Consider the following 13,927-nt stretch of genomic DNA (forward strand, 5'->3'; position numbering starts at 1 on the left):
GTTCTGCTCCAACCTATCTCTTTTCCTTCTTTTTAGAGGATGACATGACATTTCCCTGTTCAAGTCTGACCTATTTTTTTCTTCAAATTTTATTCCCTCTGAACTTCTCCAGAGGCTTACTTCCACTTATTTTCGTTTTCTCCTTTTCTGTCTCTCAGAGCACGTAAATGCTCAAACATTTCATTTCACTAACAAATAAATGAGCATCCCACACACACCCTTATTTTTACATTCTTCTATTCTTCAACTGTTACATCTTTATCCTATATCACTTTTCCTTTTGTGATTGAATGTCACCCAGAAGTACTTTACATTAGCTCTTCTGATTAAGTAATGCATCCATGGAGTTGTCATGTAACTACTACAATTGAACAACAGTTCACGAATTATCCTGACAATATGGTGCTTTATTTAGTCACTTCTATGTTGACATTTTGCCTTATTCAATAAGGAAGTTTACTTTAGATGAATATATGTCTGTAACTTGCAGCTTTGACCAACGACTAGAGAGAGTATCAAAGCACTAACTGTTACACCTCGTGTAAGAAACAAGAACTTTAAGGATAGTGATGGGAATTGTGGGAAAAAATTCCTCATTACCAGTTACTAATGTGACGTTCTTGGAGAGATGGTGCATGCCAAATAAACAGTGTAGTGAAAATAAATATGCATACCCTCATAGATGAAATGCAAATAGTTTCTTTACACAGAATTCCAGAAAGTAGCAGAGGGTGGGATCTTGATAATGTGTCAGTCAAGAGTAAACACAGATGCCAGGAAAGTCTTTCCTGCACAGTTAGTTTATCCTGCTTGAAACCAGAGGACAGCTGGGAGTTGCTGAACTTTGGTTCTTGCTCCATAAAAGGGAAGCCTGCAATTAGATGAACCCTTGCCTCTGCTGACAGAAATTGCTAAGATTTATGATACTGTGAGGGTATGTGGGGGACCTTATATTGTTAGCAAGTGTCAAATTACCCTGATGACATTTCTGGTCAGCTCATTTCCGGGGACAGAGAGCAGTGTGCTTACTGACAGACTAGGCCCTGCGAGGCATCCTGATTTGGTGCATGTTCAGATGTTTCAAAAGCTCATTTCTGAAGAACAGGCTCAGAAAGAAATGAACAAAAAGTAATTCAAACTACCAATAATCATAATCTAGAATTCATCTTGTGTCCAGAATTGGTTCCTTCCAGTGGGTTCCTTGGTCTTGCTGACTTCAAGAATGAAGTTGCGGACCTTTGTGGTGAGTGTTACAGCTCTTAAAGATGGTGTGTCCGGAGTTTATTCCTTCAGATGTGTCCAGAGTTTCTCCCTTTTGGTGGGTTCGTGGTCTCGCTGACTTCAAGAAGGAAGCTGTGGACCTTCGCCATGAGTGTTACAGCTCTTAAAGGTGGTGTGGACCCAAAGACTGAGCAGCAGCAAGATTTATTGTGAAGAGCAAAAGAACAAGGCTTTCACAGCGCGGAAGGGTACCTGAGCAGGTTGCAGCTGCTGGCTGGGGTGGCCAGCTTTTATTCCCTTATTTTTCCCCTCCCATGTCCTGCTGATTGGTCCCTTTTACAGAGTGTTAATTGGTCCATTTTACAGAGTGCTGATTGGTCCATTTTACAGAGTGCTGATTGATGTGTTTACAATATTTCATCTAGACACCGAGTGCTGATTGGTGCATTTTTACACAGTGCTGATTAGTGCATTTACAATCCTTTAGCTAGACACAGAGTGCTGATTGGTGCATTTTTAGAGTGTGCTGATTGGTGCATTTACAATTCTTTAGACAGTGCTGATTGGTGTGGTTTTACAGAGTGCTGATTGGTACATTTACAATCCTCTAGCTAGACAGAAAAGTTCTCCAAGTCCCCACTCCACCCAGGAAGTCCAGCTGGCTTCACCTCTCAATCCCCTCTCTAAACAGGACACCCCAACTGCTGTTGGGAATTGGGTGATGACTATTCTAGCTACTTCCTGCTGGGCAGGGGCAAAGAAGGGGCCCTGCAGTTGTAGTGTCCTCCAGAGATGAACTCTTTAGGCCAGTGAAAGGGCCAGTGGGTCGGTTCAGGGGTCCTTGGTAGAAGTTTTTAGTTGAGCTCATTTGGGATTTCATTTGTAAGACCATCTGTAGCTTGATGGCCTTGATCCTAGAGGAAACAAATTTGACAAGGAGGTTAAAAATACAGGGCCCGAAGGCGAGTAATAGCAAGATGGCTGTCATGGGACCTAGAAAGGGGAGAAGGCATGTTGACCAACTCCAGAGGTTGGTGTAAGAGTTTGAAAGGCACTGTCTGATTTCAGAAGCCTTTTCCTGTAAATGCTGGGCAGCATCTCGTACTATCCCTGACTGGTTAGTGTAAAAACAACACTCTTCCCCTAAGAAGGTGCAGAGTCCTCCTTTCTCAACAGTGAGGAGGTCTAGGCCTTGGTGGTTTTGGAGAGTCACTGCTACCAAAGAGTCTATTTGGAATTGTAGAGTAAGGATAGATTTCGTTATTCCTTGCAAACTGCCTGAGAAATCCTTTGAGAGTGTGTGGTAGTAGGACAATGAAGTAGATATACCTGCTATTCTGGTTTCTGTAGCAGTGGCCATTCCTAACCCTGTAAGTAGGTGTATTAGTTGTATGGCTCTGCGCTGACGGACTTGAGCTTTGAGGGACACAGATAGGGCATGATTTCCATAAGATTAGAAGTTAGGATAATACTAGTCATACTGTTAACTTTTTTTAGCAAGCTTTACTTTTGTTAAAAACCTTGTAAGTTTGGGATTTCAATTATTCTTTGCTATTAATAAGACCTCATTCAGCCCATATTAACTTAGAATTGGTATAGATGGCTCCTTCCTGATTCTGTAAGTGCTTTAAGGTTTGACTGAGTGCAAACAGCTCACACATTGAGCAGACCAATTATTAGGCAATTTTCCTAACTCTACTTCTACAAGAATTTCCTTATCATTTGCTGACTACCCTTTGTATCTTTTTCCTTAATCCCCTGGGAGGAAACATCTCCTGTCCTGAAGGGAGTTCCTCCTTGGTCTGGTCAGACCTTTGTATGGTAATTAATTAAGAGTTAGATGCCCTGTTAGGAAACCTGTTGGGTTAAGGATTTTTGATAGGAAGGCTACCGGTTGTCAGTGGCCTCAGTGCTTTTGGGCTCTGCCCTTGTTTACACTGACAACAAGGTGGTATTGGAGTGTTATAGGGTCATGGAGAAGACCTTCAATTATCAATTATAGATTTTAAATTTACCCTGGCTTTTAAAGGAATAGGATACACTGTTTTATCTTTACTACTTCCATCTCTCTTTCTCTTTAACTTCTTCTTTGTCTCTCTCTGACTCCCTCTTTGTTGTCTCTTCCTTTCTCTCTTTGACTTTCTGTCTCTCTCTTTCTCTGACTTCCACTTTGTCTCTGTCTCTTCCTCTCTCTCTCTCTGTCTCTGACTTTCTCTCTCTTTGACTCCTTGTCTCTTCCTCTCTCTTTCCTTCTCACTTGGACTTCCTGTCTCTTTCTTTCTCTCTTACTTCCTCTTTGTCTCTGTCTCTTCTTCTCTCTCTCTCTGACTTTCTGTCTCTTTCTCTCTTTCCTTTCTGCTGGTCTTTCCCTGCCTCTGCTAGCCGCTTATGCTGCTGTTCTCCCCTCTCCTTCCTCTTTTTGATGGTTTCGACAGTGTAAGACTGCCACCTCCTTGGGTTTTTGCACTGCGTGCAATAACTCCATGATTTCCTTGTGATATTTAATGGGGGCTCCCCCAGAGGTTAGGTACTCCCTTTCTTTCCATATTGCAGTATGGGCATGTAGGATTAGATAAGCATGCTTACTATCTGTAGCAAAGTCTCCCAATTACAACTGAGGAAGGGGGAGAAATATCTGGTTACAGGCTGTCCCAGGGTTCCTCTAATGGTAACGGACCTTGAGGACAGCTGTCTGGGACAGGAGATTAACAGTGAGAAAGCTGTGCCAGTGTCCAGGAGGAAGTCAATTTCCTGAACCTCAATGGTTATACGTACCTGGGGCTCAGTGAGGGTGATGACATGAGCTGGTGCTTGCCCCAGGCACCCTCAGTCCTGTTGTTGGATCACCTGGCTGGGGCTTCTGGGCCAGAGAACCTTTGTCCTCTGGGGCGGTGTGCCTTCCAGTGATTGCCTTGGCATAGTGGACATGGGCGAGGGGGCAGCTTGTTTCTCATAGGACAATCTTTTTTAAAGTGTCCTTGCATGAGGAACGCCTCTGCCCGGCTGCTGTCCCATCTAGGATGTGAGGAGCGCCTCTGCCTGGCTGCCCCACTGTCTGGGAAGTGAGGGGCGCCTCTGCCTGGCTGCCCCACTGTCTGGGAAGTGAGGGGCGCCTCTGCCTGGCTGCCCCACTGTCTGGGAAGTGAGGGGCGCCTCTGCCCAGTTGCCCACTCTCTGGGAAGTGAGGAGCGCCTCTGCCTGGTTTCTGCCCTATCTGGGAAGTGAGGAGAGTCTCTGTCCAGCTGCCCACCATCTGGCAAGTGAGGAGTGCCTCTGTCTGGCTGCCACTCCGTTGGGATGTGAGGAGTGCCTCTGTCTGGCTACCACTCCGTTGGGATGTGAGGAGTGCCTCTGTCTGGCCACCACTCCGTTGGGATGTGAGGAGTGCCTCTGTCTGGCTACCACTCCGTTGGGATGTGAGGAGTGCCTCTGTCTGGCCACCACTCCGTTGGGATGTGAGGAGTGCCTCTGTCTGGCTACCACTCCGTCTGGGATGTGAGGAGTGCCTCTGTCTGGCCACCACCCTGACTGGGAAGTGAGGAGCACCTCTACCCAGCTGCCTTCCCGTCTGCAAGTGAAGAGCACCACTGCCTGGCCACCCGACCGTCTGGGAAGTGAGGAGCACCTCTGCCCGGCTCCCTACCATCTGGGAAGTGAGGAGCACCTCTGCCCGGCTCCCTACCATCTGGGAAGTGAGGAGCACCTCTGCCTGGCTGCTAACCATCTGGGAAGTGATGAGGGCCTCTGCCCAACTGCCACCCTGTCTGGAATGTGAGGAGCTCCTCAGCCCAGCTGTCCGCCGTCCAGGAAGTGAGGAGTGCTTCTGCACAGCTTCCCACTGTCTGGGAAGTGAGGAGCACCTCTGCCCGGCCACCACCCCATCTGGGAAGTGAGGAGCCCCTCCGCCTGGCGGCCACGCCCTGGGAAGTGAGGAGCGCCTCCGCCTGGTGGCCACCCCATCTGGGAAGTGAGGAGCGCCTCCGCCTGGCGGCCACGCCCTGGGAAGTGAGGAGCCCCTCCGCCCGGCCGCCACCCCATCTGGGAAGTGAGGAGCCCCTCCGCCTGGCGGCCACCCCATCTGGGAAGTGAGGAGCCCCTCCGCCTGGCGGCCACCCCATCTGGGAAGTGAGGAGCCCCTCCGCCTGGCGGCCACGCCCTGGGAAGTGAGGAGCCCCTCCGCCTGGCGGCCACCCCATCTGGGAAGTGAGGAGCCCCTCCGCCTGGCGGCCACGCCCTGGGAAGTGAGGAGCGCCTCCGCCTGGTGGCCACCCCATCTGGGAAGTGAGGAGCGCCTCCGCCTGGCGGCCACGCCCTGGGAAGTGAGGAGCCCCTCCGCCCGGCCGCCACCCCATCTGGGAAGTGAGGAGCCCCTCCGCCCGGCCGCCACCCCATCTGGGAAGTGAGGAGCGCCTCCGCCCGGCCGCCACCCCATCTGGGAAGTGAGGAGCGCCTCCGCCCGGCCGCCACCCCATCTGGGAAGAGAGGAGCCCCTCCGCCCGGCCGCCACCCCATCTGGGAAGTGAGGAGCCCCTCCGCCCGGCGGCCACCCCATCTGGGAAGTGAGGAGCCCCTCCGCCCGGCGGCCACGCCCTGGGAAGTGAGGAGCCCCTCCGCCCGGCCGCCACCCCATCTGGGAAGTGAGGAGCCCCTCCGCCCGGCCGCCACCCCATCTGGGAAGTGAGGAGCCCCTCCGCCCGGCGGCCACCCCATCTGGGAAGTGAGGAGCCCCTCCGCCCGGCCGCCACCCCATCTGGGAAGTGAGGAGCCCCTCCGCCTGGCGGCCACCCCATCTGGGAAGTGAGGAGCGCCTCTGCCCGGCTGCTGTACAACCTTCCAAGTGTGAAGTGACAGCCTTATGTGTGATCTTTTCTGTCTCCCCCAAGTTTGCATTTTCGACATTAAAGTTTACTTTTTAATTAAAAGTTTAAAAAATAATAAAGTGTCCTTGCAAACCACACTGATAACAAGCCCTACCAGGTGATTGGCCTGCTCCATTTTCTGTCCTCTCTGAACCACCGAGGTTTGTTTGTCTGAGGGCCATGATGAAGGCTATGGCCTTTCTACGATCTCGCTTTCCCTTTTTAACCTGTTCCCCTCGTCGCTGTTATAGAATAACGAGGTTGCCAGGTTTAATAATGCCTCCAGATTTTGTTCAGGACCCAGTGCTCACTTTTGGAGCTTTTTCCTGATATCCATGGCTGATTGGGTAATAAACTTATCTTTTAGGATCAGTTGACCCTTGAGTGAGTAAGGTGACAGTGGAGTATATTTTCTTAAGGCCTCCCATAGCCGCTAAAGGAAGGCAGAAGGATTTTCTTCCTTTCCCTGAGTTATGTGGGGCATCATTGAATAATTCATGGGCTTTTTCCTAATTCTTAGTCCTTTTAGAACACAGGTCAACAGATGTTTGTGACTCCAGTCCCCATGATCTGAGTCGAGGTCCCAGTGGGGATCCATACTGGGGACGGCTTGCTGACTGGTAGGGAATTTGTCCCTTTCTTTGGCTGTCATTCTATCGTTTACTTGACTGAGATACGAGGTATCTCAAAACTCTCAGGCTGCAGCTAAAACTGCATTCTTTTCATTAAAGGCCAGGGTTTGATCTAACAATAGCATGACATCTCTCCAAGTGAGGTCAAAGGTGTGCCCTAGACCCTGTAGGACATCTATGTAACTATCAGAATCACCTGAAAACTTCCATAGGTCTGCTTTGATCTTCTTTAAATCAGAGAGGGAGAAGGGGACATGTACCGGGGTTGGGCCAAATTCCCCTCCCCCTACAGCTTGAAGGGGACATAACCCATAGCCAGGGGGTTTTTGTGATCCTTTGGAGATTTGTTTGCTTGTTTCCTTCCAGGTGGGAGAGATTAGAGGAGGCTTATTATTAATAGGAAGGGGAGCTATAAGGAGGCTAGGATATGGGGGTAAGCAGAGAGGTCCTCTTGTGGGATGTAAATTGCAAGATTTATATAGTTGTGTATTCTCCTTCAATGAAAAGAAAGCTTGGACATAAGATATTTCACTCCATTTGCCTTCTCTCTTACAGAAAAGGTTAAGCTGCAGGATAGTGTTGTAATTTATACTTCCCTCACATGGCCATTTTTCCCCATCAGAGAGAGAATATTGGGGCCAGGCCATAGTACAGAAAAAAATGAGCTGCCTCTTTTTCAGGGTTTGCAGGTCAAATTCGTCCCAATGACTTAGGATGCATTTCAAGGGTAAACCTGTTGATGCCTGAGTGTTTCCCATCCAAAAGACAAAACTGCCTGCAGTTTTGGTTTGTTTCCCCACACCTAAGAACCCACAACGGTCCCTGGATGCTGCTGATCAGAATAGTTGTGCTCACGAACACAGCAGCAGAAACACTAGTTTTCCTCCTAGACAACAAGGAGGACCGAGGAAGGCTGGATTTAGTGGCCCTTACTGACACATTCTCAAAAACCCGAACCCTTGCCTGTCCTCCTAGACCACAAACAAGAGTGAGGAAGGTCAGATTTAGTGACCCTTATTGACACATTCTCAAAAACCTGTTAGAGTCCTAAGCCTTCTCTTGTTAGTATTGGGACTTTACCCCTGTCTCTAAAGATGTTATGCCCCAAAAATGAAGTGGAAGGCCATAACCTGAGGAAGGGAAGGGATCCCCAGAGTTGGAAGAGTGACGCTTTTTGTCCTCACCTGAATAGGAAGGATATCATTTCTGAAGCTCCCTATATCCTAGCTTCAGGAATAGCTTTCATTAGGCCTGCTAGTCTGAGGGGGGATCCTAAAATTCCAGATAAGATTGTCCACCCCCCGCCCCCACCACCGCAATGGGGCTTTAGGCAAAAAATATGTCTTTCTCATTTTCTCATTGATGAGCCCGGGTGCCTAAAGAAGAGAATAGAGTCCTGGAGTTTATCCTATATTCTTATAGGAGACACTAGAAAAGCACCAGAGACAGGGAGTGGTTTTTACTCTTTTAGATGAAGTATTGCTATGTCACCCAGGCTGGAGTGCAGTGGCACAATCTTGGTTCACTGCAAGCTCCGCCTCCTGAGTTCACGCCATTCTCCCGCCTCAGCCTCCCAAGTAGCTTGGACTACAGGCGCCCACCACCATGCCCATCTAATTTTTTGTATTTTTAGTAGAGACAGGGTTTCACCATGTTCGCCAGGATGGGCTTGATCTCCTGACCTCATGATCTGCCCACCTTGGCCTCCCAAAGTGCTGGGATTACAGGCATGAGCCACCGCACCCAGCCGGGAGTGGTTTTTAGAAGCGGGACTAGCCTCAGAGAAGAGAGGCGAGGAGAAGTTTGTCTGACAGACGTTAGGACCCAGGAGGCAAGGGTCAGGATAGATAGGATAGATGGGTGAGTCTCGCTAGGTGACATGACTTTGAGAGTTCTGCTTATGGCCTCGGGGTCAACCAACTTGTTGTTGGGACCTTGGAGCTGAATGGCTTTCCTCTCTGTCGACCCTCAGCTCAGCCCAGAAGTACAGAGGAAGTGGAAGCTTGTTCCAGGCAAACCAATGCTCCCAACTCCAAAGAGTTGGGGGTTCTTAGAGAGCCCTTTCCCAGAAAGCCTGACACCCGTGTCTTTAGTCCAGCAGCCATGCTAGTCACTTTTAACTGGCCAACAGGTGCCCAGTATTTAGCCCCCCAAATTCTAAGGAAAAATCGGACAGGATAGCAAGCAAAAGGGGTCCGATGATACTCACCACTTGGTGATAGGTGATTGTCCCATCTGGGTTGCCAAAATGTGTCCAGAATTGGTTCGTTCCGGTGAGTTCTTGGTCTCACTGACTTCAAGAATGAAGCCGCAGACCTTCACAGTGAGTGTTACAGCTCTTAAAGATGGTGTGTCTGGAGTTTTTTCCTTCAAATGTGTCCAGAGTTTCTTCATTCTGGTGGGTTCATAGTCTTGATGACTTCAAGAATGAAGCCACAGACCTTCACAGCCAGTGTTACAGCTCTTAAAGGTGGTGCAGACCCAAAGAGTGAGCAGCAGCAAGATTTATTATGAAGAGCAAAACAATAAAGTTTCTGCAACGTGGAAAGGGACTCGAGCAGGTTGCCGCTGCTGGCTGGGGTGACCAGCTTTTATTCCCTTATTTGTCCCCTCCCATGTCTTGCTGATTGGTCCATTTTACAGAGCACTGATTGGTCCATTTTATAGAGTGCTGATTGGTCCATTTTACAGAAGCCTGATTGATGTGTTTACAATCCTTTAGCTAGACCCAGAGTGCTGATTTGGTGCGTTTTTACAGAGTGCTGATTGGTGCATTTACAATCCTTTAGCTAGACCCAGAGCGTTGATTTGTGTGATTTTACAGAGTGCTGATTGGTGCGTTTACAATCCTATAGCTAGACACAGAGCACTGATTGGTGCATTTTTACAGAGTGCTGATTGGTGCATTTACAATACTTTAGCTAGACAGAGAGCACTGATTGGTGCTTTTACAATCCTTTAGCTAGACAGAAAAGTTCTCCAAGTCCCCACTCGACCCAGAAGTCCAGCTGGCTTCACCTCTCAATCTGATAAAATTCTAGAGTAAAAATTGAAAAATAAAGCAAAATACCAAAATTTAATATCAAAAGTAAAAGCTAGGTGATCTCAGTTTATGAAACCTTGAAGGTTGGAAATTTAAAATTTGCATGTCTGTAGTATTATAAGACATATACATAGTAATTAAATTTTCAAAAGCATTAAACATAGCAGGAAGTGTTTTAAGACCATCATGATCATAGTTTAATTTTACCCTCCCCAGATTCCTCATACGAAAGTTTTGGGGAAATGCTTAGCAACTTTATTTAAACAAAAGATTTAATTTCTAATGGATTTAAGATATTTGTTTTTCAGTAATTGCAAAAATTGTGCATTTGCTTTTCTGAGTCAATTTACTGCCTGTGGTGTGCTTTGCCGTCATCAGGGCCACTGTCCTGCCATGAGGCCCTGTGATGTCTGCTCATCAGAATTCCGGCTGAGTTTGAATGAGAACAGTGAAAGCAGACAGGTCATCTGTCAGTCTCAAAGACAACGTTTTGAACATCTTTATTTAGTTTGCATTTTTTTTTCAACTGGGAGAAGAGACAGCTCTTTCAGAAAAAGAAAACTCATTTTTATTTGAGAAATATAAGTTTGTATTAACTAGTTGAAAGACCATATAGAAGAAAGGAAATAAGAATGATAGCTAAAACTGTCATGCTTATATTAACACCTGTCATGATATTTGAACAAAAAGTCAAAATTACACTGGCTTATAACACAGGCGGAGGAAATTATGCTATGAATATAATATAAAGAAAATGTGAATGTGTTACACTTGCCTAAGATCTTGAATTCAGTGTGTAAGCATTTAGACTGTGCCCCTGACCATTTTGATTCTGTCTTAGCTACTCTGTGTTCATATGGGCAATGTGGACACACGTCAATGTAATGGAGAAAATGGTAAAAAAGGAAACTTGAGATAGATTAACTGAATACTTTTTCAAAGAAGAAGTGATGGCTTGGTTGTGGAGAAAGCAGAAATTATAGGTTAAATCAGTATTCTTTAACAAACTACCAATGAATTTCATTTAGCCATGCTGACCTCCTGTCCTTCATCAACTGGGTTAAACAAGACTGACCAACAACTCTGAGTGCTTATATCACAAAATGAAGCAAGAGTCAATATTTTCTTGAGCCAAGGAACTTTCTGAAGTGCATTCAATTTAAATAAATAACCTTGGTTAAGAGCCTGAGGAAGTTTATGAATGATGCAACAGGAAATGGAGCCAAATCTTATAGAGATGATATTTGAGTGCCTTCAAACAAACCCCCAGACTTTCAGACACTTTACCCGAACCTCCTCAGTCTTCTTCCAGTCTATTCCAGCTGCAATGGATCCAGGATAGCGATGGCAGGGGGGATCTGTAGTTTTCAAATAATGTACAGGGCAAAAAATATAGAGCTGGCTTCAGGTTTGATTGGAGAGTTTTAAGAGGTGCTCTTTTCTGCTTCTACTTGTGTTTTTACTAGAACATATTATTATACAAATACTTCTGTGAAACAAAAATGTGGATAGAAGAATAATGTCACTGAGAACTCTGCCAGTGGCAGAGATTTCAACTAAAAATTGGGGTATAACCAGTTTTCCTGTGGCTGACTAACAAGGGCTATCCTAGGGTTTTCTCCAGCAGATGAAGAAGTAATAAGGTATTTGCAAATGATAAAAATGGGTAGTGGGTTGAAAAAAAGCATTGAAATTACATTACTCTGACATAATACCTGAACTATAGTCGAATTCACACATTCATAGATCTCAGAACAGGACAAAATCCTAGAGTTTGTTCTGGGCTCTAGATGGTATTATTATCCCCATTTCATAGATGTGTTCCAAGATTTTCCTGAGATTGCATGTAATTATTAACTTTATAATTAAATAGCAATTGTAGTATAAGCAAACAACAACAACAACAACAAATAAAAACCCTCAGCCACTGTATATTCTGTCCAGAAAAATGGCCATTATGGGCAAGAATCACACAGAAAGAAGTAACGAAAATTTCCATTATCTGTCCTGCTAATGTGAAGAAGCTCAATGACATGATGGTGGATAGTCTATGCTGTGCCTCTAAAATTTCAAACGCAATTCTTGGCATCTTCTATGAGACACACACTCATGGTCTGCTACATGAAGAATAAACTAAAGATTTTCATCTGGTGGTCACTGTAAAATTAATGGTCCTCAGAAATAGTTGTCTAAATGGATGCAGCTTAGTTGTAACCATTATAACAGTAAAAAAAATTATAGCAAAGAAATTGGAGTAAAATTGATTCCCAGTACTACCACTATTTTATGTTCTTAAAACTTACATTAAAGTGATAATTTTTTTAAAAGCATATGCCCATAAATAATTTTTTTAAGAAAAGGGAGGGCGTGGTGGCTCATGCCTGTAATTCCAGCACTTTGGGAGGCTGAGGTGGGCAGATCGCTTGAGCCCAGGAGTTGGACACTAGCCTGGGTAACATGGCTAAGCCCCATGTCTACAAGAAAATACAAAAATTAGTTCAGGCATGATCGTGCCTATCTGTAGTCCCAGCTACCTGGGAGGCTGAAGTGGAAGTATTGCTTGAGCCCGGGAGGTCGAGGCTGCAGTGAGCCACAATAGTGCCACTGCACTCCACCTGGGTGAAAGAGCAAGATCTTTTCTCAATTTTTTTTTGAAAAAGGGGCCCAGGAGAGGAGGTCAGCCTTGTTTTTCTAATATGGTAAGACCCATGTTCTTTGATATTGCTTCTTGTAGTATAGGATATGAAAATTAGAGAAGCTATGGTAGAGAACTTATAGAAAAAATATCTTCCTTTGCTGACAATATGTGGCTTAATTTATTTGTTTATTGAATGTTTTGTCTCAATTTCACCAGATGAATTTGCTAGGACTACTATAGCAAGATATCACTGACTGGATGACTGAAACAGCAGACATGCATTTTTTCACAGTTCTGGAGCCTAGATATCTGAGATCAAGATGCTGGCAGGGTTGGTTCCCTCCCAGGGCCATTGAGAAGGAGCTGGTCCAGGCCTCTCTCTCTCTTTGGCTGGTAGATGGACACCTTTTTCCTGTATCTTCAGAACATTTTCTCTCTGTATGTGTTTGTGTGCAAGTTTCCTCTACTTATAAGGACACTAATCAGGTCAGTTTAGGGCCCACTCTAAAGACCTCATTTTTAACTGAATTACCTCTATAAGGTGTTTATCTCCAAATATGGTCACATTCTGAGCTTATCAAGGTTAGAACTTCAACATATTAATTTGGGGGGGACAAAATTCAGCCCATAACAATCTCTTAATTTCTTTGTGTCTGAATCCTGATGTCAATATTCAGAAAGTTGCTGAGATACATCATGGGAGGAGGAAAGAGCAAGGACACTTACATGTAGCAGGCTTCTTCTGTGCCTGGAACATTGGGCTAGGTAGTTCAGATATTTTATTTCCATTCATAGCTACCTGTTGTGTACTTATTCTATGCCAGGTTCTTTACATACATCCCCATAAAGCCTCACAACAAAGCAACAAGCCAGGCATGAGTCCCATTCAACAGAATACAGAACTGAAATGCAGGGGTGAAAATTCTTTTCAAAGCTGGGATTCACACCCAGACCTATCATACTAAAACTCCTTTGTTCACTTTCCACAACATCAGAGCGACACCTACCTACTCAGACCTTGTCAGGCAGTCCATGGCCATTCCATTTTGTATGATCTAATTTCAGGAATATTTTTCCTATGATGAGTGGAAAAACTGAGGCATGGAGAGAATCAAACTCTGCCTGGCCCCACCTGTCTCCTCTACTTTAGTATCCAGTGTCTGAATCAGGTAATCAGTTGTAAGCTGTGATTCTACTAGTCAGGTATTATAGAAGGGACCACGGTTGATGGGAATAATATGGGCCATTTTCTCTATAAAATTCAAAACTCTGCTATGACTAATTCCAAGAGGAGAAAAGTGGCTGATGGAAAACAAACAACAACAACAACAACCAAAAAAAAAAAAAACCCTTGCCTTTCAAAGTAGCTGGGCTGTGGAGTATGGATATTAGAGACTTGGGTGTTTATCTCATATTTGCAATGGTACATTTTCTTTAAGAGCAACCTTGAGACAATTCAAGAGTTCACAAAATCAGTCAAGAAAAGCTAAAATCGACCATCCCCAGAAGAGCCAAATTCAACAAAAACTTCCTT

At 45.5% G+C, this 13,927-nt stretch overlaps 2 protein-coding genes across 3 annotated transcripts in view; one reads left to right on the plus strand and one right to left on the minus strand.

Moving 5' to 3' along the window:
* FAR2 (fatty acyl-CoA reductase 2) overlaps positions 1–13,927 on the plus strand; it is a 185,825-nt gene that overhangs the window by 18,365 nt on the left and 153,533 nt on the right. The gene's annotated exons all lie outside the window — the stretch shown is intronic.
* On the minus strand, positions 5,005–8,206 carry LOC144332651 (uncharacterized). Its single transcript, XM_077953091.1, has one exon. It carries the CDS (start codon positions 6,118–6,120, stop codon positions 5,005–5,007), a length of 1,116 nt encoding a protein of 371 aa, XP_077809217.1. The 5' UTR covers positions 6,121–8,206.

This window comes from Macaca mulatta, chromosome 11 (assembly GCF_049350105.2).
Source record: "Macaca mulatta isolate MMU2019108-1 chromosome 11, T2T-MMU8v2.0, whole genome shotgun sequence".
In the NCBI taxonomy this organism is placed as follows: domain Eukaryota; kingdom Metazoa; phylum Chordata; class Mammalia; order Primates; family Cercopithecidae; genus Macaca; species Macaca mulatta.

Coding starts and splice junctions, on each gene's coding strand:
- LOC144332651 (XM_077953091.1), bottom strand. CDS start 6,120: ATGTCGAAAATGCAAACTTGGGGGAGACAGAAAAGATCACACATAAGG.